At 46.8% G+C, this 23,766-nt stretch overlaps 2 gene segments (V, D, J or C); both read left to right on the top strand.

The window, feature by feature from the left end:
• Window positions 1-359: 359 nt before the first annotated feature.
• On the top strand, window positions 360-13,681 carry LOC125149363 (immunoglobulin lambda variable 1-40-like). The segment is given in 6 exon segments: window positions 360-518; window positions 630-914; window positions 9,312-9,314; window positions 11,262-11,269; window positions 11,389-11,479; window positions 13,581-13,681. Coding segments are annotated over 6 exon segments (534 nt in total).
• A 4,661-nt stretch (window positions 13,682-18,342) lies between these two features.
• On the top strand, window positions 18,343-19,016 carry LOC125148948 (probable non-functional immunoglobulin lambda variable 1-50). The segment is given in 2 exon segments: window positions 18,343-18,499; window positions 18,610-19,016. Coding segments are annotated over 2 exon segments (438 nt in total).
• Window positions 19,017-23,766: the final 4,750 nt, after the last annotated feature.

The raw sequence follows: 23,766 nt of genomic DNA, 5'->3' as shown, positions 1-23,766 counted from the left end.
AGAGTCTGCCCTGAGGTGATGGTGGCCACGTGAGGAGACCTGGTCTAACGCTTAGGCAGAGGAGAGTGGCTAGAGCAGTGGGGAGGCAGAAGTGGTCTCTGATGGGCTCTGCTCACCTCATAAACTGGCATGTCTGTGTCTGGACGCTAGGGGGCACTCAAGGCATGTTTTGAGCGGTCACGGTAGATCAGAGCTGTGAATTGCCACCTGCCACTGCCTGTGCCCTCTGCTCAGGCCTCACATGTGTGACCTCCCCACCCCTGCCCTGAAATTGCCCCCACCCTGCCCATCCCCCTGACATCCTCAGACAGAGGCACCTAAAGAAGTCAGTGAGGAGTCAGAAAACAGGGGGGTCGCATTTGCATGGTTGGGCCCTCCCCCTCTCAACACATCAAGAGGTGAAGGGAGAGGTTGAGGGAGGCTCTGCTCAGCTGTGAGGCAACAGAAGGCAGGATCGGTGCTGACCTCCGCCATGGCCTGGTCCCCTCTCCTCCTCACCCTCCTCGCTCACTGCACAGGTGACTTGATGTGGGGACACGGGAAGGGGTCCTGGAAGCACAAGTGTGGGCCTGATTCCTCCTCTTGTCTCTAGACCCCAGGAATATCCTCTCTGTTGTTTCTCTTTCCAGGGATTTGGGCTCAGTCGGGGCCGAATCAACCATCCTCGGTGTCTGGGGCCCTGGGCCAGAGGGTCACTATCTCCTGCACTGGAGTTGGTAGTTCCGTGGATTGGTACCAACAAATCCCAGGAAAGGCCCCCAAAACCATCATCTATGTTAATAGCAACCGACCCTCAGGGGTCCCTGATCGATTCTCCGGCTCCAAGTCTGGCAGCACAGGCACCCTGACCATCACTGGGCTCCAGGCCGAGGACGAGGCTGATTATTACTGCTCATCGTGGTACAGCAGTGGCAGTGCTTACACAGTGGTCCAGGCCTGTGGGGAAGTGAGACAAAAACCTAGTTACTCATCTCTAAAGAGGGAAACACATCAGCAGTTGCCTCCTCAGCTCAGCCTGTGATTCTGCTCATTCCGTGGCTGATGACTTGGACGCAGGTCCATGCAAGGGCACCTCCCGTGAGTGAGGTTCCTCCTTTCCTTTCTGTCCTCAAAGTCACTCTCAGAAAACCCTTGCGACACAAAGAGTCTTGATGGAAGAGAAATCTCTTGTTTTATCAGCTGAGGTATTTTACTTCTAGGCCAGATCATATCAATTTTTCCTTCTGATATTAAAATAAATGAAGCATTTTTTTCCCTCTGAACTCTACCCATGTGGTGCCTGAAGAATAAGTTAGCCTTATCTGCAATTGGAACTACTATCTCAATGGCAGTGTCTAGTTTCTTCTTATTATCTATTATTTGTGAAAAAATGCTAATTTAAAAGTATAAAATTTGAAGATAAGTTTCAAAACCTTTGTCCATAGGAAAAACCCTGCACTTCAATGTTTATAACAACTTCTCTGAATCACTAAAGCCTGAAAGCAACCTAAACTTGGCACATGGATATTTACTCTAGGTTTATTTTTTTATTATTTATTTATTTATTTATTTATTTTAATTTTTTTTTTAACGTTTATTTATTTTTGAGACAGAGAGAGACAGAGCATGAACGGGGGAGGGGCAGAGACAGAGGGAGACACAGAACTGGAAGCAGGCTCCAGGCTCTGAGCCATCAGCCCAGAGCCCGACGCAGGGCTCGAACTCACGGTCCGTGAGATCGTCACCTGAGCTGAAGTCGGATGCTCAACCGACTGAGCCACCCAGGCGCCCCTACTCTAGGTTTAAATGTAAATACCCAAACCAGGAACCAACTAAGAGGTCACCCAGGAGGTGCCACTTTTATAAATAATTTGATAATTATATCAAACATTGGAAGAAGCAAAACTCTGCAAATATCTGTAGGTCGCGGGGTGCTAAATGCTGAAAAAGAATTAATCATGTGAACAAAGTAAAACATTCTGAGCCACAGAATTATTGTATATGATACTAATGACACTTAAATGACACTCTGTCATTGTCTCCCAAACAAACGCAAGCAAATCAGCGTACAACCACCACACATACCCGTGTGAGCACACACACAAGGACAGGGTTTGTCTAGGAGCTCATGAGCCAACTTAAAGGGACCCCATGAGGCAAAACTGGAAAGATTTCAACCACAGGAACATAAAAGGACTGGGTTGTAACTCAGTGTCTACACATATGTCTACCGTCCATATTTTTCACTGATGGTAATAAATAAATGGAATCAGATGAGACACATTCCTGTGCAGAGATTTCATGGAACAGGTGTAAAACCTCGGCCTGAATGACGTCAGGCATAACCCCCACTCAGTAAGTATGCACAAAGGCACCAACAAGAGGGACAGTCTGAAGAGGTGTCACAGTAAGAGAAGCTTAAGGACAATTCACAACTCAATGTCGCAAAGAATCTTAACTGGATCTTACTACAGAAAAAGGACATTAGGGAAAAAGTAAGAAAATCTGAATAAACTGTGGATATTAATTGTTACGCGTTGAACTGTGTCTCCAACAATTCATGTGATTAAGAGTTCTAAAAACTCCCATATTTCAGGATGAGACCTTATTTGGAAATGAGACTGTTGCAGATGTAATTACCAGGGTGAGACCAGTAGAGTGTAAAGGCATGTGTTCTAGGCTTTCTCTGTCTTTGTTTTCCCCCTGACTCGGTCTGGAATGATGCTGAAAGGAATCTCACTATTTTGGAGAAAGGCCTATGAACCCATCCTACATTGTCCAGTGAACCCTGGTATCACCAGAAAAAATCTAGACATTTTGTTGTGTTTTCACTCTTAACCAATGGAACATTTACCAAATAAATATAATAGTGTTGAATGTGAGTGGGATTCCCTTCCCTGAATGTCCCTTAATGGATGAGCAGAGAACGAATTTCTAAGAAGATCGATTCCCTTGTACTGTATAGTGGTTTACATCATGTTCACCCTGAAAACACTTACAAAACTGAACTATTAGAGAGGCAAATGAGTCATAAGTATACCAGAGAAGAAAACTAAATTCCAGACTAAGTATAAAGGCCCGGTCAAAACCCAAATTGGGAATTAAGTACAGTGGATACTTCTCTGCGGAGACCAGGTAGTCTTTTGACAAACGGAGACTTCAAAGGCCCCAGAGCCTGTACCATGGAGGTGATGGGATATAACAGGAGATTCTCATAATACAGCAGCAACAGCAAAAAGTATTCAAAGTTCAAGGATAACCCCCATGCCTTTTTATCACATATGAACTGGGAATGATCCTGGGAAATATGAGGCCTTGAAATTGGTTTCGATTGGAGACTTGTAGGGGTGCCTGGGTGGCTCAGTTGGCGAAGCTTCAGACTTCAGCTCAGGTCATGATGTCGTGGTTCGTGAGCTGAAGCCCTGCCTTGGGCTCTGTGCCACTAACTCAGAGCCTAGAACCTGCTTCTGATTATGCGTCTCCTGCTCTCTCTCTGTAGCTCCCTGCTCTCTCTCCCTCTCTCTCTCTCTCTCTCTGCCTCTCTCTCTCTCTGTCTCTCTCTCTGTCTCTCTCTCTGCCCTCTCTCTCTTAAAAAGAAATAAACATTAAAACAAATTCAGATTGGAGACTGGTAGTGATGCCAGGGCCCTGCAGGAAGCAAACCCAATGTCAGGGAACACTAATATGTCTAGGAACATAAACACTGTAAATTAAGCCCTATGGTGAGCAGCCTGGATGCTGTTAGGGACCTGAAGAAAATTAATGTCTCCATCCCAAGCACCCAGGAGAGGATGCACTCATGCTCCCTCCCTGGACACTGAAAGGTCAAATATCTGTCGGCAAAGGTCAGAGTGTCCTCTAGGGTTGCTGTGTGTTGTCAGAGCAACTGAGTGACCAGGACTGGGGTCAACGGTGGGCTACTCAGAATGCCCTAAGAGGACTCGGCTGTGAGCCAGGCCAGCAGGAAAATACTCGAATGGCTCTCATATACTAAGGCAAACAGGGTGCACATTGCAGTGTGACTGTCCCTCACCTGGGCCTCGGGGGCCCCGGGAGTGCTCAGCTGTGACTCGCTCCCTTACATCACCTTTCTCCCTCCAACCCCATGGCACCCTTCCCCAGGCCTGGGGCCAGGCACAGACGTCTGGGCCATCGCACAGAACAAAAACGTTTGCAGGCAGAATCTTGAGCGGGACCACAGTCAGGGAGGTGACTACTAGAAAATTGGGGAAGAGGGGTCTTGTTTTATTCTTCTGGTCTTTTTATTCTGTCGCATCAATCCATGGGTTTCTTTCTAGGCCAATGCCGTACTGGTTTTCATTACTATAGGTTTGTAATACAACTCAAAAGCAGGAAGTCTGGTGCCTCCAGCTTTGTTCTTCTCGCTCAATATTGTTTGGCAATTTGGGGTCTTTCTGGTTGTGTATAAAAGTCAGGAGATTTTTTCAATTTCTGTGAAAAATGTCTCTGGAATTTTCATGGGAATTGCATGGAGTCTATAGATCGCTTTGGGCAGCGTGTACATTGAAACATGGCTTTTGGTGTGGAAAACGCTGGATTTAGGAATTACCTGGAGGCTGTGTGTGAGGTCGAAGGATGTGTCCAAGATGACACCCGTGTCTGTGGTTCACAATTTGAATGGATGAAGGTGGCCCAAAAGAAAGAGCCGATGCCCGTTTTAGCCATAAGGTAAAGAATGTGGAGACTGGTATTTTTTCCTTTGTTAATTCACTGATGTATTCTTTTTCATTCAAAACCATTTCCTGAGCACCAAGGACGTAGCAGTAAGCTGCAGACACTTAGTGCTACAAAGGACAAACTAAACTCTCAAGGTCATGGAGCCTGTTGGGTCATCACCTGACTCACTATGAAAGACAAGGATCAGATGTTTTACGTGAAGTATTCATATATTGTGGCCCTTGAATATATGTACATTCACACGCATGCACAACGAGTCAAACCAGATTTCAGGGTTAAGGAAGGTATATTTCTCTTCCTAGGTTTGCCTTTTGATTCCATTTGGAGATGCTGGATTCAGGTGGTCAGTTGGCCTACCTCATAGACCTCCAGTGGATGTCCACTAGAGTCATCAACAAGCAGCCACCCCTCTTTCTCGGGCCTTGACACATGCCCTGACCTCTGACCCAGGGCTCCTCCTCTCAGGGACATCCCTTGGCTCACCCTACAGTTGCCCCCTTACTTACCGCAGCTCTGTAAAGACCTCTTTGTCCCAGCTCCCCTGCACGCCACACATGCACACGGGCCGTGTCCCCATATGTGTGTTCCAGTGACACCCCTTCGCTGTCCTTACATTTACCACATGCAGCATCTGTGAACAGGAGACACAGAGCAGTTCTGGGGATACTGTTGGCAGAGATGGACCTTTTGAACCAAATCACAAGCTTCCACTGAGATACTTTTCCAAACGTGAGAGTGTCATGGTTCCAATAAGGGACCCAGAAAGGCCCTTTCGTACTCCACTCCCATGGGTCACAACATCAGTACGACTGCTGTCCAAATGAACATTCTGCTTGGTGTGCAGAGGGTATACAGCAGCTAGAGGACATGGTGCCTAGGGCAGCAGGGGAGCAGAGCGAACAGGGGCCTGCAGAGTGAGGGTCAGCAGCCAAGCTGCCTGGGGGGCAGTAGGCACACTGGAGCCTCAGGGCTGTGTGACCTGCCTCCACCTGACAGCATCCATTGCCCTGTGAGCCCCTGCATCTGGCTGCGTCACCACATTGCTTCCAACGTGGATCACTTCTTCCTTTTTCCTTTGGCGTCTGGAGAATTGCAGGCTTATACACAAGGAATAGACAGAGCGCATTTCCCAGGAGGAAGTGGGCTCTCAGGACCTGCCCAGAGGATAAGGCAGCTTGTGGGCAGAATCCCTTCAATGGAACCTCAGGGAACAGAGCTCTGTGTGGTGTCCACCATGTCCTGGAGTGTCTTCTTCAGTCCTTTATACAGGGAGCCGTTGCCGGATTTTATAGAAAGCAGTCCCTGAGGTCACACAGGACATGCTCTCTCCTCAGGTCATCAAGGAGCAGGGGCAGCGACACCAGACTCACAACCCGTCTCTTAGTAAACTGTTCACTTGAGCAAAGGTCCCCACTGGAAACCTCTGCAATATGTACTATTCTAGGTGTGGGCAGACACCCCATCAATGTAAAGATTGACATCGTATAAGATGCAGCCAGAGTGCGGGGCGCCTGGGTGGCGCAGTCGGTTAAGCGTCTGACTTCAGCCAGGTCACGATCTCGCGGTCTGTGAGTTCGAGCCCCGCGTCAGGCTCTGGGTTGATGGCTCAGAGCCTGGAGCCTGTTTCCGATTCTGTGTCTCCCTCTCTCTCTGCCCCTCCCCCGTTCATGCTCTGTCTCTCTCTGTCCCAAAAATAAATAAACGTAAAAAAAAAAAAAAAAAAAAAAGATGCAGCCAGAGTGGGAGGAAATAATCATTTCAGATCCGGAGTCACTGTCCCACACCTTGCACAGGGCTCATCACCTGCTCACGTGGGACAAGACCTCTTCTCTGCTGCGTTTGTTCCATCCATCGTGTCTCTGGTACCAAGTGTCACCAGTAAGTCACCAACACTGAGACTAATCACTCACTAAGATCTCTGCTGTCACTGCTGCCACAGCACGGCCCTATCTAAGGCCATGACATCCATCTGGGACTTCAAGAGTGACCACTTTCCTTTCCCATCCATGCAAAGTAGTAACCATTGATTTTGGCTTTTTAGTTACATTGTCTAACACATGAGGAATAATGTTGCAAAATAATGGACGTGAAGATTCCCTTTGCAAGTTCTTGATCCTTGTGGAACTGGTCCCCTCGCTACTCCATGAACAAGGATGCCGGCCTCAGGACCACATCATAAGTGTGTGAGAGTGTGTGTTTTACCATGTTATAAATGGATCTATTTTTGTTTCTTTGTGGCTCTTATTAGGATTTTGTGTTAAATTTGGCTAAAGGCTCTTTTGAGACCAATTAGGGCAATATGGTCATATCTCTTAATGTAATGTAAGGTAATATTCTTTATTTAATGTAACATAACCAAATCATTGGAATAAATCACACTTAATAATTGTGTATCAATTTATTAATATTGCATTGAGGTCTCTTTATTAGTATTTTATACACAATATTTCTATCAATATATAATAATCATGGTCTGTAATTTTCCTTTTTGTGCAATGTTTTTTGAAATTATACTTATGAGTTTCATAATTCCCTCCATGCGTTCCATTTATTCACCTGAGGGGCTCACAGAACTCAGGGAAACACTGACTCCTTTAGTCAGTTCATTAAAGATATGATGAAGGGGACAGGGGAACAAGTAATGAAGAGCCACCTAGTGTCAGGTCTAGGAGCGTCCCCAGCACCGGAGCATCAGTCCCTGGGGAGTTGAGGTGCATCTGTTCTGGGAGTGGATGTGTTCGCCAAACCAGAAGCTCTTCAAACACTGCACTTTCTGATTTTATTGAGGATTCAGGGAGACATGATCAGACATTAACTACACTGTCAGGCTTTTTCCTGTCTCTCAAGTATGAGGGGTGAAGATTCCCAGCCTCTGACCAAGCCTTGGTCTTTCTGGGCACCAGCCCCACCCAGGAGGCTTCAGGGAGCCCACCCAGAGTCACATCATTAGAACTAGGATGTTTCTAGTGTTCTTTTCACTTAGAAAATGACAAGATTTTCAGAAACTCAGTGTCAGCATCTAGGGGCAGAGACACGTGTACAGTTTCTAAGGTCACACAGTACTGTTGTCTGGACTGAAAATGGTGACAGAGGTACTCACGTTCATCCACATATCTCAAGCCGTAAAGTGTGTCTTGTGTTACTGATGACACAATCATATCTGACATGTTAATAAGCACCTTGGTCAGAGACAATTTCCTCTCTCACCCATCTGACTAAAAGTGAGTCCCAAAGTCTTCAGACTCTCCTCACTGCACCCTCCCCCACACACACTCTGCTCGTCTCCCCCCTTCTCCTGCTTCCCTCAGGCCTTCCGTCTCTCTCTATGGCTCTTCAGGCCCGAAAACCATCTCTATGTTAGGATTTCAGAGAAAACTATAATCTTGCAAGAGTTTCCACTCTCCAGGGTCCATCTCTACAGAGACGTTGCAGAAATTGGACCAGCAGGAAATCACTTCCTCATGTGATTCCTGCTCTCATCTCTGATTGTAGTTTTCATGCCCCACCAACCTCATCAATCTCTGTAATACGACAACATGATTATTGTATTTCCGTGAGATGAATGTTCACCCAGCCTTTGAGTATTTGCACAGAGAAGCGATTCATGCAATTACTTCCTCCTTCAGAATGACTGAGGCTGCACACAGGGTAACTTTTGCCATAGTGAACGAAGGAAGGATTGGCTGCATATTTCAATACATGACAGCTTTTCTTGGTCTTGAGAATATTGGTTTGTAAGACCATCAGGACACTCACTCAGCCACACACTTTTGCACCAAGCAATGCAGTGTCAAGCATTAACCCTTTTGCAAAATAACAGCAGACACTATCTCACGGTCACCCCAATGGAGGTATCAGGGGATACGAGAGGCAAAGTGGGGGAGGGCTGTGATGTGAAGGGCATGAAGAAGGGGCTGTGTGATCAGCCTCTATCTTGTGCTTCCTAAGACCTGAAGACCCCACAGCTATGAGAAGTGTGTCTACAGGAATGAGAATGGATAGAAGGCCCATCCACAAGGCCTGACATTCCGATTCAGTGAATTTCCTATTTGAACTAATTCAGACCATATTACTCTCCTTGTGTAAGTTTCATACTCATGCCAGAGAAGTGGCCTTCCAGACACTGGCCTTCTTGAGTTCCAAGCTCCAGAACGCTGGACGGTCATACAGAGAGCCAGCCCCAGGGATGGGTTTGCATGGGGACCAACACAACACTCAGCAAATGCAGAGAGGACATAAGGGGACAGGGATACACTTGTCTTCATGTGTGGCCTCTGAAGGAAAGGTTTTCCATTCTCTCTCTCTTTCTCTCCCTCTCTCTCTCTCTCTCTCTCTCTCACACACACACACAGGCACACAGGCACACACACACACACACACACACACACACACACACACACAAACACGGATCTCTCCTCTATCTGAGTATATGGTGTTCTGGATTTTGTAGCTTCCTGGCTTCTCTTTCTCCCCAAAACTCATGGTCAATCTGTGCTCATCCAGCCAACCTCAGGGTCACAAGCCCAGGAGGAAGCATCCTCATCATCAGGAAACTCCAGCGACATCCAGTGTGACCAGGGTCCTGTCACTGAGCAGCCAGGACTTGCCCTGATCACCTTCTCTCCTAAGACAAGTTGGTGCTCAGGAATCCCAGGGTGAGTCTCTATCGCTGTGGGCAGCTCAGCCTCTGAGTCCCTCGGGCTCCAGTCAGCATTTGAGGCTGATCAGTACATTGGTTCTGGAATAGAAGCTTCAGTGTTGCTCCCACACAGCTCAAAGCCCAGGGGGATGTATCACATCCTCCCTGTGCTCTTAATGCTGGACTGTTACTCCCTCAGTCCCCCCAGTGACACCTCCAGCCAGCTTGGAGTTCTGATGAAAATTCTTCTGTCTCAAACTGGGGCCACAATGCCTGTGACCTCAGGGACATAGTCCCCCTCATCTCCACCTCTTCACCACTCACATGTGGGATCTTTGACCGAAGATTCATGTAGCCTTGGTGAATAGAAATTCACTCCTCTAGTCATGGTGGCTGGATGAACTATTGCTGTCTCCTGAATATGCTGGACACAAAGAACGCAGGTAGAGCTGTGCTCAGCCCAGAGACAGGTCTGACCCCAAATCGCTCACTCCTAGAAGCTCTGTGTGTGCTTAGTAATTGAATCACTGAGATGGCTGCGGTTCACAGGAACAGATTCCCCCTGGGCTTTCATTGGACATCATGCCACACTCACCTACTTATAGAACAACTCCACCATAGTAAGCTGGTGGCAAAGAAAACATGACTTTGCAAAAAGTTTATAGCAGGCATCCTTTTTGCATTGTTTTTCCATCCATGTTTTTAACCACAATTTCATGTGTTCTCTGTAAGAAATACAGAACTGAGAGAACCATCCTAGTGATTGTACCTGCATTTTCATAATAATGATGTCATTGACTGAAATAAATCTTACTGAGAGAAATTTTGTGTAAAGGAGCACACACCCATTCAAAGGGCACACTGGGCTAAGTGCTGACTAACACATAAACTGTGTCACTGGATCCTTGTCAGAGCACCTGCTGCTGTTGCTCCTTCCCTCCTAGAATGGCCTGCAAGTTTGTCCTTTGGGTGCTGAGGTCAGTGTCACACTCAAGGCTCCTGCAGACTTGGGTCTCTTTGCTGGGAGAGCACATCCTGGAAGGAATCACTGCACATAGTATGAGGAGAGCTAATGTTTTCAACAAGCAGACATAGTGACAGATGACAAAGATTTTTTTGCGTAACGCCCCGAGGAATACACACAACTGTTTCTCCCCACAGCCTGAACAGAAGCTCTCCCTCTCTCCTCAGTGCTGCGGGAAAGTTAGAAGAAGGTGAGCTCTGGAAACCCGGGAGAAATCACGTAGCAGGAAAGGACACAGAATCCTACACTGAAGGGTCCACGTGTCCGGTGGTACTCATCATTGCACTGGGCATGATCTTGATCTAAGTGGACTTTTGGTAGAGACACCACCTCCTTCCTGACCCATGACCCATACAGGCGGCCATGGACTGACTCTCCCTGAGGAGTCTGAGTAGAGCATCCAGTCTGGCTTAGGTTATGGGAGTTTCCCTAGAGGGACACCTGGACTGACCCTTGTCGGGGTACAGTGGGCAGTGCAATGGGGGCACAGGAGCTCTCTTTGGTGGACTTGGCTACCAGTTCAAACAATGGCGGCTCTGAGTCCGAACACCAGGGGGCTCACAGGACCCATTGCTGTGGGTTCAGGGCTGATGAGAACTGAAACTTGCCACCTGTACTGTCAGTGCCCCCTGCACACGGCTCACAACTGTGTCCTCCTCACCCCTTGGCCTGAAACAGCCCCCCCTCGACCAGCCCCCTGACATCCTCAGGCAGAGGGAACTGACACAGGCCCAGGGAGGGGTCAGAGAGCTGGGGTCTCATTTGCATGGAGGGGGCCCTCCCTCCCTCAGAAGATGAAGAGGGGAAGGGAGAGGTTAGGGGAGGCTCTGCTCAGCCGTGAGGCACAGAAGACAGAATCGGTGATGACCACCACCATGGCCTGGTCTCCTTTCCTTCTCACTCTCCTCGCTCACTGCACAGGTGACTGGGTGAGGGCACACTGGAAGGGGATCTGGGAGGACATGTGGGTCCTGCTTCCACTGTCTTGTGTCCAGACCCCAGCATCACCCTGTCTGTGTTTCTACCCCTTCCAGGGTCCTGGGCCCAGTCAGTGTTGACTCAGCCGCCGTCCGTGTCGGGGTCCCTGGGCCAGAGGGTCACCATCTCCTGCACTGGAAGCAGCTCCAACATCGGGGGTGGTAATTATGTGAGCTGGTACCGACAAGTCCCAGGAACGGCCCCCAGTCTCCTGATTTATGAGAATAACAAACGACCCTCCGGGGTCTCCGATCGATTCTCTGGCTCCAAGTCTGGCAGCTCAGGCTCCCTGACCATCACTGGGCTGCAGGCTGACGACGAGGCTGATTATTATTGTGCATCATGGGACAATAGTCTCAGTGCTCACACAGAGCTCCAGGCCTGTGGGGAAGTGAGACAAAAACCTGCTGTCCCCACTGTGATGGTCTTTTCTTGTGTAGCTCCCACCTTTTGCTTCCCTCTTTGTTTGAAGCAACACAGCTGCTTCCCCCTTGACCTAATATTGAGGCCTGAAACAAAACCCAACGAACCTCCTCTAGTCTATGTCCTTTTCCTGTCAATTCTTTCCCCAAAACCTGTCCTTATAGGCACACATTTTCTGTTTCATACATGCTGAGCAGAAATTCCTGGATGCTGGGGCAGGTTTTCCACGGGACCAGTGTCCCTGAGGGTTGTGCCTGTCTGCTACGCCTACCATATGACGATACCACACACTGGATGCCTACACCAAAGATAGTGAATTTCTCTCAGTTTGGAGCCTAAATGTCCACGTTCAAGGGGGTGGCAGTATTGATTTCCCCTGAGGTCACTCTCCTTGGCTTGCAAATGGTTACATTCGTCCTGGGTCCTCACGTGGCATTCCCATGTGTGCTCACCCATGCTGCCTCTACCTCTTCTATGAAGATGCCAGCCCTGTTTATGGGGGCAACACCCTTTTAACATCATTATCCACGATGACATCTTTTAATGCCTTTTCTCAAACAGTCACAATGTGGGTTCGGGTTTCCATACAGGGTTTTGAGGGACACAGATGAGTTCATATCACGGTGTCAGGACTGACCCGGACACACAGTACAGCTGTGTCTGACTCAGGAAAGTCATTGTCCACATGATATGCATGAATGGCATTTACTGAACCCTCACTACATGACCTCTGTTGGTTTAGGAGCTCAAGTCGCAGTGCAGAAGTGACGGGGAGTGTCCCCAGGCTCAGGGAGCAGACACTGTGTGAGGAAGAAAGGGAACACACAAGCAATACTTTGTGCCTCACCCTGACTTCTCTCATGAGGACCGAATGTCTCTGCAGGCTCCTGTCACACCCAAAAGACACACCCTGTGCATGACACAGACTTGTTCTCCGTCTCCCACCGATCAGCAGCCTCAGATTTCATGTGACTCGATCACATCACCCCTCCATCTGCCCTGACGATATTGGGCGACTAGGGAGGGGATTGTGGGATTGATTTGGTTAACACAGTGCGCGTCTTGTGGGAGTTGAACTCAGTCCCTGACTAACCACGTAGCTTGGAAGTTTGGGGTCCAGATCAGAGAGGCAGATGATAGAACTTTGAACAACCAGGTCCCCACCATATGCATCGTCTTCCCTCCATCCTCTTTGTAATTCAGGTTGGGACATGGTCTGTGGGCTCCGGCATCTGCGTGGAGACACAGGCCAGGTGGTTCCCATCTCATAAAACTACAGCTCGGGCCCCTGTCCATTTTGACGTCTGCACCTGGTCAGCTCAGGCCAACACACACTCCCAGGCACAAGGTGCTGATGTGAAACGGAGGCAAGCCCAGGAGAGGTGGAGAGCATTAATAAAAGCAAATGATTTGTTTTCTTAGAGACTTTAAAAAGAATTCAGAGTGTTCACTGTTTTTGATCCTAGGATAAAGATGTATACATTTCAAATGGCTCTGTAAGAAAACAGTCACTGAATTCAGGTAATAACATAAAAGGTAATTTGAATAAATTACCTGCCCCCCCTTGCTCACACTCTGTCTTTCTCTGTCTCTCAAAGAAGAATAAACTTCAAAAAGTTGTAAACTACAATAAAAGAAAAGAATGGTAAAGAAAAGTATATCTTGAAACAATGCAAGGACAGAAAGATGTGGTTATATAAGTGTCACGTAAAGCGAAGGACTTGGCGGTTACAAGGGCTGAGTGCAGAGAGGGGGCAATGGCCTGACTGCTGGTGCGTCAGGTACCCTGAAGGTGCCCATCCTGCCATCCACCACCTGACCACCCTGCCTGCCCTCCAGGCCCCTCTCCATCCTGCAGCAGCTCCCCGGGGGAATCAGCTTTCTCCCCAGTGCACCCCATCCTGCACCATAACCAGGGTATCCGGGAGGCCAACCCCTAGGTCCCTACCTGCTCCCTACCCCCCACCTGCTCCTGGCATCCCTCCTGTGAATCCCTTGGCACCTGGCATGGTAAGACCAGGAATGCCGATGGAAAGAAGATGTGGAAGAAAATGAAGAAAGTTCTTACAGATATACAAAACCACAAGCATGGCAAGCATTCCTCCTCCTCCTCCTCCTTCTCCTTCACCTCCTCCTCTTCCTCCTCCTCCTCCTCCTCCTTCTCCTCCTTCTCCTCGTCCTCTTCTACAGCACTGTTTCTGACTGAGTACAGGGCCTGGACCCTTTCCTCAAGCCTTTCTGGTTCTGCTCTCCGACCAAGAATCAGATGCCATCTTTGTACTGGGGAAAATTAGCCCCATCATCCTCCTCCTTCACCCTCTCTGAGCCTTACTCTGCTGCTCAGCCATGACTGGCCGGGGTAATTGAGTAAGAATGACCATGGGTTAGTAAAGACTGTCTTCTCACTACTTGGATGGACATTTCAGCTGATGAGTTTAGTAGAACTCTTTTTGGCAAATGATGAGACTTCGGAGCTAACTACTGAAGACGAGTATAAGAGGTGTCAGATGTGATTTTTTAGCCTTTTTTGCAATATTCGTGGTGTTGTGGGAGGTGATATGGAGTTTTAATTATGGAAAAGAGAAACTCTACCATTGTAGTGATGGGGGGCAAACGTTGGTCGTTTACTGGCAAATACACATCCCAGCAGAACTTTACTGACCTTACTAACTGGAAAGTTGCTGGGAAATGGAGTCCATTGGGTTGATAAGCTCGGCCTGCCCTTTTGGAACCTAATCTCACTGGCGTCTCTGGCCCTTCGCTTTCTCCAGCTCTCATTTAATCCAAATAAAGCTCTTTATCCAAGGAAGAAAGGAAGGGAGGAAGGAAGGAAAGAGGAAAGGGAGAAAGATAGGGAGAGAAAGAGAGAAAGGAAAGAAAAGAAGAAAGAAAGGAAGAAAGGAAGAAAGGAAGAAAGAAAGAAAGAAAGAAAGAGAAAGAAAGAAAGGAAGGGAGACAAGAAAGGGAGACAGGAAAGGAAGAAAAAACAAATGAGAGGCAACTACTGTCACTGACCCTTTAAATTTCCTCTGTGCTCAGAGTCAGACCCTCAGACCCTCCAGGGTCTCCAAGGCCTCCCTGTCTGTTTCTCACCGGCAGTCCTGGGGGTGACAGAGACAGCTTTCTGTCTCAGGTCCCCATGGGCCTGCAGCAGTAAGTCAGAACTGATGCTTCTGCCCCATGTTGAGCACTAACAATATGGCTCATCCTCAGGCTGCAGGCTGAGAAGGTCCTAGAGACCTTGTTCCCAGAGTGGGAGCCAGAGAACTGAGCTGAGATCTCCGAGGGCCCATTTGTTCTGAGCACCACAGTTGTGGTAACGCTGAGAGAAATCTCTTGGAAGCAGCCCACATAATTTGCTCCAACACTGTTGCTAATTCCCGTCCAGGTGAGGGTCACCTTCTGCCCCTGAAACCCTGACAGGGAGGCCTCCTATGTCGGGGCACACTGTGCCCAGGACCCTGCAACAGAACAGTGGAGACACGGACAGGCAGGTCCTGAGGGAATGCCTCCACCTTGTTCTTCAAAAGAGGGGAAGAAGGAGGCCAGCACACCCCAGCCCATAATCACTCTCCTTGCTTTCCACAGCCAGTCACCTAAGCGGAGAACGAGGGGGGTGAGGAGGAGAGGGGTCCAGGTCAAGGTGGAGACAGCCCAGGCTGTGCCCCTGACAGAGCCCACCAGTGAGAGAACTGCACAAAGCCTCTCTCATCCCCTCCCTACTTTGGAGAGCAGAGAGGAATCCTTCACGCAAATCACTCCCCTCCTGGGTCCCTAAACCTACTCACTGAATATGGTGACAGCTGAGTGGGGGCTGGGGAGCCAATCGTGGGCCCCAATGAGCATAGAGCAGAGGGTACAAGGCAGGGTTCCAGGACTGGGTGCCCAGCTGAGACACCCCTCAGCCATCCCTGCACCTCCCCCAATGCACAGGGACAGACCTCCAGCGCCCCCTGCTGTCTCAGAGTTCAGACTCATTTAGGACTGGGAGAAGGAACTGGAGTTGAGCAGAGAGTGGGACCCTCTGGACTTGAGCCTGCCTGGCACCCCACCCACCCCTACACAGGGGCGGGGGCTTCTGATCCCCCAAATGCGACCTCCTATGTGGCAGGCATCACCACACCTCAGTCCTTATTTCAGAGCTCTGGCTTCCTCAGCATGAATCACTGTGCCCCCCCACCACTTAGATAGTTGTGTTGTTGGGACGTCAGGTGAGTGACCCCCTCAGGCAAGTTGTGTGCTGCACTGAGGGATAAGAAGGGCAGAGGGCAGGCTCACCACTCCACGGGCTGTATCAGGAAGGCCTGAGGAGACATCCCATCTCTTTGTCATGTCAGGTCACTTCCCACCCAGGCAAGCCAGTCCTCATAATCCTCTGCACCTGAGCCCATCCTCACACTTGATGGGGCAGGCTCCATTAACAAGAATGCACATGAGATTCTTCAAGGACAGACTGTAATTAGAAACAAGTGGCATGTGCCTCTCACGTTGCCTTTTCCCAAGAGCACCCATAGGCGATAGTCAGCAGCACAGTCATCCCAGGATGCAGCCATAAAGCCCCAGTGGTGAGGGAGACACTGGAGGTGACTGGGTCCCCGGCACCAGATGGGTTTCCCTTCCAGACGGGACTGCATATTTGGGAAAACTCAGAAGCTTGGGAATTGTAAGGACAGAGCTCATCCCATGACTCAGAAGTTCCTGGTGCTCTAAGCCCTCCTTTCTCAGTGTGCAATGTATTATAATTACTCACACCAGATCCTTCGCTAGTCCTTCTGTGTGTCACACAAGGTTCTACTCCTCCTGTAAATATTCACACAATTGTTTTCCCCAGTACTCATCTAATCCATCTCTGCACTGTTCATGACAATACATCTAGGATATATCTTCTGGGATTTATATCATATATATATGTGTACATATATCTATGAAACACAAACTACGTATATATAAACATGAGATATTGTTATGCACACACACACAACTTCTAGTCATCGACTCTCGATTAACATAGAACTGTGTGCTCTAGTCCTATAAATATATAATGCTTCCCATTGAATACCTCCCATGAAACATCTCCTCCTTGTCTGTCATAGTGAGTCAGATGAAAACCCAACAGGCTCCACGACCTTGACAGTTTTGTTTGTCCTTTCAGCACTGAGTGTCTGCAGCCTACCGGTACTTAACTGGTGCCCTGGAAAGGTTTTTGAAATAAAAAGAATACATCATTGTATAAAAAAAGAAAAAATACACATATCCACATTCTTTACCTTATTGCCAAAACTAATACCTCTTCTTTCGTTTGAATCATCATAATCCATCCACATTTTTAAGCACAGAGATGGAGGTCATCTTATACAAACACGTAGACCTCACACACAGCCTCCAGGTAATTCCTAAATCCAGGGATCTCCACAATAAATATAATGCTAACATGTCCACACTACCCAACGCACTCTATAAATTCAATGCAATCCCCATAAAAACTCCAATGAGGTTTTGCACAGAAATAAAAAAAAAACCCAAATTTTGTATAGAACCAGAAAAGACCCCAAATTGCCAAAGCAATCTTGAGAAGGAACAAACCTCGAGACACCATACTTTGCACTTTCAAATTATATTACAAAGCTGTAGTCATGAACACCAATGTGGTATTGTTCTCGAGAGACACATAGGTTGATGCCATAGAATAAAAAGACCAGAAAGTCATTCAAGTTCCTCTTGACCACCAGGGAAGACATAGGCTGAAAACGGTCCTTTGCAAGGTCTCCAGAACAGAGCTACCATGGATTTGGGAGGGAATTCAGAACGAATATACATGGATCCTAGAGCAGATGCACCAGATGGGATGCTTAGGATCTCACTGCTATTTCCTGATGCACTTTGGGAGAGAAAACTGGAATGACTCAGACATCTGACAATGAGCACATTGACATAGAGGCCTTGATAGAGTGTGAATCAACACACTCCATCTGGGTAAGAAGCACATGTAAAGAATAATCTCATCAGGGTCAGGTCCCATCTGCCAAAGTTCCCCATGGGAGCTGCCCTCTGCTCCCTGCTGCTTCCTGCATTGGCACGGGTGCCTGGAGCCCTGTCTCTGCTGTTGTATCCAGTTAACTCCTTCCTCTATTGGTACACATTTACTGTTAGAGGAATGTGTGTAGAGACAACTCTTCAGGCCTGACCCATTAAGTGTCAAGGGAGCCATGGACAGGCTTACCCCCAGGAGTCTGAGTAGAACAGAGAGTCTGCCCTGAGGTGATGGGGGGCCACGTGAGGAGACCTGGTCTAACACTTAGGCAGAGGAGAGTGGCTAGAGCAGTGGGAGGCAGAAGTGGTCTCTGATGGGCTCTGCTCACATCATACAATGGCATGTGTTTGGACGCTAAGGGGCACTCAAGGCCTGTTTCTGAGGGGTCACGGTAGATCGGAGATGAGAACTGCCACCTGCCACTGCCTGTGCCCTCTGCTCAGGCCTCACATCTATGACCTCCCCACCCCTGCCCTGAAATTGCCCCCACCCTGCCCATCCCCCTGACATCCTCAGACAGAGGCACCTAAAGAAGTCAGTGAGGAGTCAGAAAACAGGGGGGTCGCATTTGCATGGTTGGGCCCTCCCCCTCTCAACAGATCAAGAGGTGAAGGGAGAGGTGAAGGGAGGCTCTGCTCAGCTGTGAGGCAACAGAAGGCAGGATCGGTGCTGACCTCCGCCATGGCCTGGTCCACTCTCCTCCTCACCCTCCTCGCTCACTGCACAGGTGACTTGATGTGGGGACACAGGAAGGGGTTCTGGAAGCACAAGTGTGGGCCTGATTCCTCCTCTTGCTCTAGACCCCAGGAATATCCTCTCTGTTGTTTCTCTTTCCAGGGATTTGGGCTCAGTCGGGGCCGAATCAACCATCCTCAGTGTCTGGGGCCCTGGGCCAGAGGGTCACTATCTCCTGCACTGGAGTTGATCGTTACGTTGGTTGGTACCAACAAATCCCAGGAATGGCCCCCAAAAACATCATCTATGGTAATAGCTACCGACCCTCAGGGGTCCCTGACCGATTCTCCGGCTCCCAGTCTGGCGGCACAGGCACCCTGACCATCACTGGGCTCCAGGCCGAGGACGAGGCTGATTATTACTGCTCAACGTGGGACAGCAGTGGCAGTGCTTACACAGTGGTCCAGGCCTGTAGGGAAGTGAGACAAAAACCTAGTTACTCATCTGTAAAGAGGGAAACACATCAGCAGTTGCCTCCTCAGCTTAGCCTGTGATTCTGCTCATTCTGTGACTGATGACTTGGACGCAGGTCCATGCAAGGGCACCTCCCATGAGTGAGGTTCCTCCTGTCCTTTCTGCCCTCAAAGTCACTCTCAGAAAACCCTCTCAGAGTCTTGATGGAAGAGAAATCTCTTGTTTTCTCAGCTGAGGTATTTTACTTCTAGGCCAGATCATATCAATTTTTCCTTCTGATATAAAAATAAATGAACCATTTTTGTTTTTCCTCTGAACTCTACCCATGTGGTGCCTGGAAAATAAGTCAGCCTTATTTGCATCTGGTACTATTATCTCCATGGCAGTGGCTAGTCTCTTCTTCTTATCTGTTATTTGTGGAAAAATGCCAATTTAAAATTTTAAAATTATGAGGATAAGTTTCAAAAATTTTGTCCATAGGAAAAACCCTGCACTTCAATGTTTATAACAACTTATTCCTAATCACGAAAGCCTGAAAGCACCCTAAACTTGGCACATGTATATTTATTCTAGGTTTAAAATAATCACCCAAACCAGGAACCAACTAAGAGGTCACCAAGGAGGTGCCACTTTTATAATAATTTGATAATTACATCCAACATTGGAAGAAGCAAAACTCTGCAAACATCTGTAGGTCGCGGGGGTGCTAAACGCTGAAAAAGAATGAATCATGTGAACAGAGGAAAACACTCTGAGCCACAGATTATTCCATATGATACTAATGACACTTAAATGACACTCTGTCATTGTCTGTCATTGTCTCCCAAACAAACACAAACAAATCAGTGCACAACCACCACACATACCCATGTGTGCACACACACAAGGACAGGGTGTGTCTAGGAGCTCACGAGCCAACCTAAAGGGCCCCCATGAGGCAAAACTAGAAAGATTTCAACCACAGGAACATAAAAGGTTTGGGTTGTAACTCAGTGTCTACACATATGTCTGCCGTCCATATTGTTAACTGATGGTATAAATAAATGGAATCAGATGAGACACATTCCCATCCAGAGATTTCATGCAACAGGTGTAAACCCTTGGCTTGAATGACGTCAGGCATAACCCCCACACAGCAAGTATGCACAAAGGCACCAACAAGAGGGACAGTCTGAAGAAGTGTCACAGTAAGAGAAGCTTAAGGACAATTCACAACTCAATGTCACAAAGAATCATAAACTGGATCATACAACAGAAAAGGGACATTAGGGAAAAAGTAAGAAAATCTGAATAAACTGTGGATATTAATTGTTACGCTTGAACTGTGTCTCCAACAATTCATGTGATTAAAAGTTCTAAAAACTCCCATATTTCAGGATGAGACCTTATTTGGAAATGAGACTGTTGCTGATGTAATTACCAGGGTGAGACCAGTAAAGTGTAAGAGCATGTGTCCTAGTCTTTCTCTGTCTGTTTTTCCTCTGATTCAGTCTGCAATGATGCTGAAAGGAATCTCACTATTTTAGAAAAAAGGCCTATGAACCCATCCTACATTGTCCAGAGAACCCTGATATTACCTGGAAAAACCTAGACATTTTGTTGTCTTTTCACTGTTAACCCATGGAACATTACCAAATAAATATAATAGGGATGAATGTGAGTGGGATTCCCTTTCCTGAATGCCCCTTAATGGATGAGCTGAGAACGAATTTCTAAGAAGATAGAGGTCCCTTGTGCTGTATAATGTTTTATATCAATGTTCATCCTGAGAACACTTACAAATATGGACTAATAGAGAGGAAAATGAGTCATAAGTACACCAGAGAAGAAAATTAAATTCCAGACTGAGTACAAAGGCCCGGTCAAAACCCAGATTGGGAAGTAAATACAGTGGATACCTCTCTGCGGAGAGCAGGTAGTCTTTTGACAAACAGAGACTTCAAAGAAAAGAGTAATAAAGGAATTTAAATTGTTTAAATCTAAATCTAGATTTAAGAAGAGAACAAAATAACAAAAATGATATTAAACTTAATATATTACATAATAATGTTAAATTATATTGCATTTAAATGGACACATTGTTCCAGTTACAGACATGGATTGACATAACAGAGCATAATGGTTAAAACTAAAAACAAGTATACCCTGCAACCATGAAAGTACAAAAAGATGTGGTTATATAAGTGTCACGCCAAAGACTAAGGGAAGAAATTTTCTAGAAAACCAGTGACACATTTAATAGTGATAAAATAATCTATTCAAAAAAAAAAGAAGCTCAAATATTATAACATACCTTTGCAAAACTATCTGAAGAATAAATTATAGAAGCAAAGAGAGGAATAACTAGTCCACAATTACAGTTGCAGGTGTTAACACAATGGTCTTAGTAACTGAATGAATACAGAAAAAAAAAACAGTACACATAAAAAAGAGAACAGAAGAATTAAAAGGAGTACAAATCTGAATGGTAATTGCTTAACTAATTACATAAAGACAGGAGTAAAAAAAAAAAAACTGATGGATTTCCTGATTTACTTCTAATGGATTTTTATGCTTTATCTTGGTTCTGTGAACAGGGGTGGCTCCCTGCGTTTCCTTCTTATTCCTTTTTTTCATCTTCCCACCTCTCTTATCTTCTCCTTTCCTTACCACTCACCCAGAGCTAGTGCACAGCAAGAAGGGATGCTCCGGCCACTGCATTGGGAGGATGGACTTGGCATATCTCACGTTCCTGTTCCCACGTAGTTCCCACATGCCCACCTTTACACATGTGACACAAACCCTTTTAACAGTGCACACAGCTGGAGCCCTCAACCTCACCATCATCCTTTCCCTCACCCTCAGTCCAGGGCCACGGTCACCTCTCCATGCTCTTCCTTGTGGGCCCTACTTGCTCATCTTCCTCCTCCAGATTCCCTGTATACTCAGCCCTCAGGCCCTCCGGACACGGCCTTGCCTGCTCTGTTGTAGTCAGGCACACTGTTGAAACTGACACCACAATGTCTGTCTAAAGTGTAAGTTTCTTAGTTAATAATACTGTACTGTAGATTTGAAATTTGCAGACAGGATAGATCTTAAGGGTTCTCATGAAAGAAAGAAGGAAAGAAAGAAAGAAGGAAAGAAAGAAGAAAGAAAGAAAGAAAGAAAGAGAAAGAAATAAGAAAAGAGAGAGAAGAAAGAAAGAAGAAAAGAGAGAGAAGAAAGAAAGAAGAAAAGAGAGAGAAGAAAGAAAGAAAGAAGAAAAGAGAGAGAAGAAAGAAAGAAGAAAAGAGAAGAAAGAAAGAAGAAAAGAGAGAGGAGAAAGAAAGAAAGAAAGAAAGAAAGAAAGAAAGAAAGAAAGAAGAAAAGAGAGAGAAGAAAGAAAGAAAGAAGAAAAGAGAGAGAAGAAAGAAAGAAGAAAAGAGAGAGAAGAAAGAAGAAAAGAGAAGAAAGAAAGAAGAAAAGAGAGAGAAGAAAGAAAGAAAGAAGAAAAGAGAGAGAAGAAAGAAAGAAGAAAAGAGAAGAAAGAAAGAAGAAAAGAGAGAGAAGAAAGAAAGAAGAAAAGAGAAGAAAGAAAGAAGAAAAGAGAGAGGAGAAAGAAAGAAAGATAGAAGAAAGAGAGAAGAAAGAAGAAAAGAGAAGAAAGAAAGAAGAGAGAGAAGAAAGAAAGAAGAAAAGAGAAGAAAGAAAGAAGAAAAGAGAGAGAAGAAAGAAAGAAAGAAAGAAGAAAAGAGAGAGAAGAAAGAAAGAAGAAAAGAGAAGAAAGAAGAAAAGAGAGAGGAGAAAGAACGAAGGAAGAAGAAAAGAGAGAGAAGAAAGAAAAGAAAAGAGAGAGAAGAAAGAAAGAACGAAAGAAGAAAAGAAAGAGCGAAGAAAGGAAGGAAGGGAGGGAGGGAGGAAGAAAAATAGAAAACTGGCATGTATACGAAGTGATAAATGTATTGATTAGCTTGATTGTTTCACCTCACAGTTTTAATGTATATCCAATCTCCATTCTGTGCCTTAAGTGCATACAATGTTTGATTTTTTATTATACTTGGAAAAGCTGAAAAGTTAAGCAGAATTAATAATAAAAACAATATGTTGCATTTCAACAATATTTCTCCCATTTTCAATCTCTAAGAAATACAAATAAAATAAAAGCCAAGCACCTCACTCTGACATAGAAGTACTTTTACATTTAGGCGTCAAATGTCCTCACCCCTTTTGCACTTACATTCCATTTGCTCATAGCTGCTGTCAAATGACATAGTTTCCGTCCCCTCAACACATCATATCTGATGGCCCACCCACCTCCAATTCCTTCTTTCTTCTGGGAAGGTAGTGTGTTTTATTTGTCCTGCTGTATGAACCCTGGTCCCAACTCTCCACCCAGAGAACCAGTCTCCCCCCTCACGTGGCCCACCTGAGACAGCAGCTCAGGTGTGTGCTTCCAGAAACTGCCTTCTCAACCCACTGTGGCCCCATTCATGGTGCTTGGTGGTGATTCACCACATTTCTTTCTCTGACAAACACAGAAATTCTCCTTGGGAAGGCTGCTTGTTCATATTAGTTACCTTGGGCACTAGGGCATATGGCATGTGGATGCTTGTGGTCTGACAGTGGCCAGGCTGTCAGGTCAGTGTCCCTGACATCCTTTCCAGGGACAGGCTGAAGCTTGACCTGTGGGCTGCAGGGGGCACTGTCGGCCTCCCCAGGAAGAGCACACTGGGGGCCCCCTGCTGTGTACCCTACAACCCCCTTAGGGCGCCCACACTTTTGCCTATGTGTGCTAGTGGGGACTCAGCAGCTGTGTCCCCTCTGGCTGGGAGGGGTCTGCTGCTCACAGGTCTGTGGAAGGTTCCGGCAGCTGCTTCTTCCCTGGTC

This window comes from Prionailurus viverrinus, chromosome D3 (genome assembly GCF_022837055.1).
Source record: "Prionailurus viverrinus isolate Anna chromosome D3, UM_Priviv_1.0, whole genome shotgun sequence".
Lineage (NCBI taxonomy): Eukaryota > Metazoa > Chordata > Mammalia > Carnivora > Felidae > Prionailurus > Prionailurus viverrinus.
The sequence above is the reverse complement of the archived record's forward strand: the minus strand, read 5'-3'. Positions and strand labels throughout refer to the sequence as shown.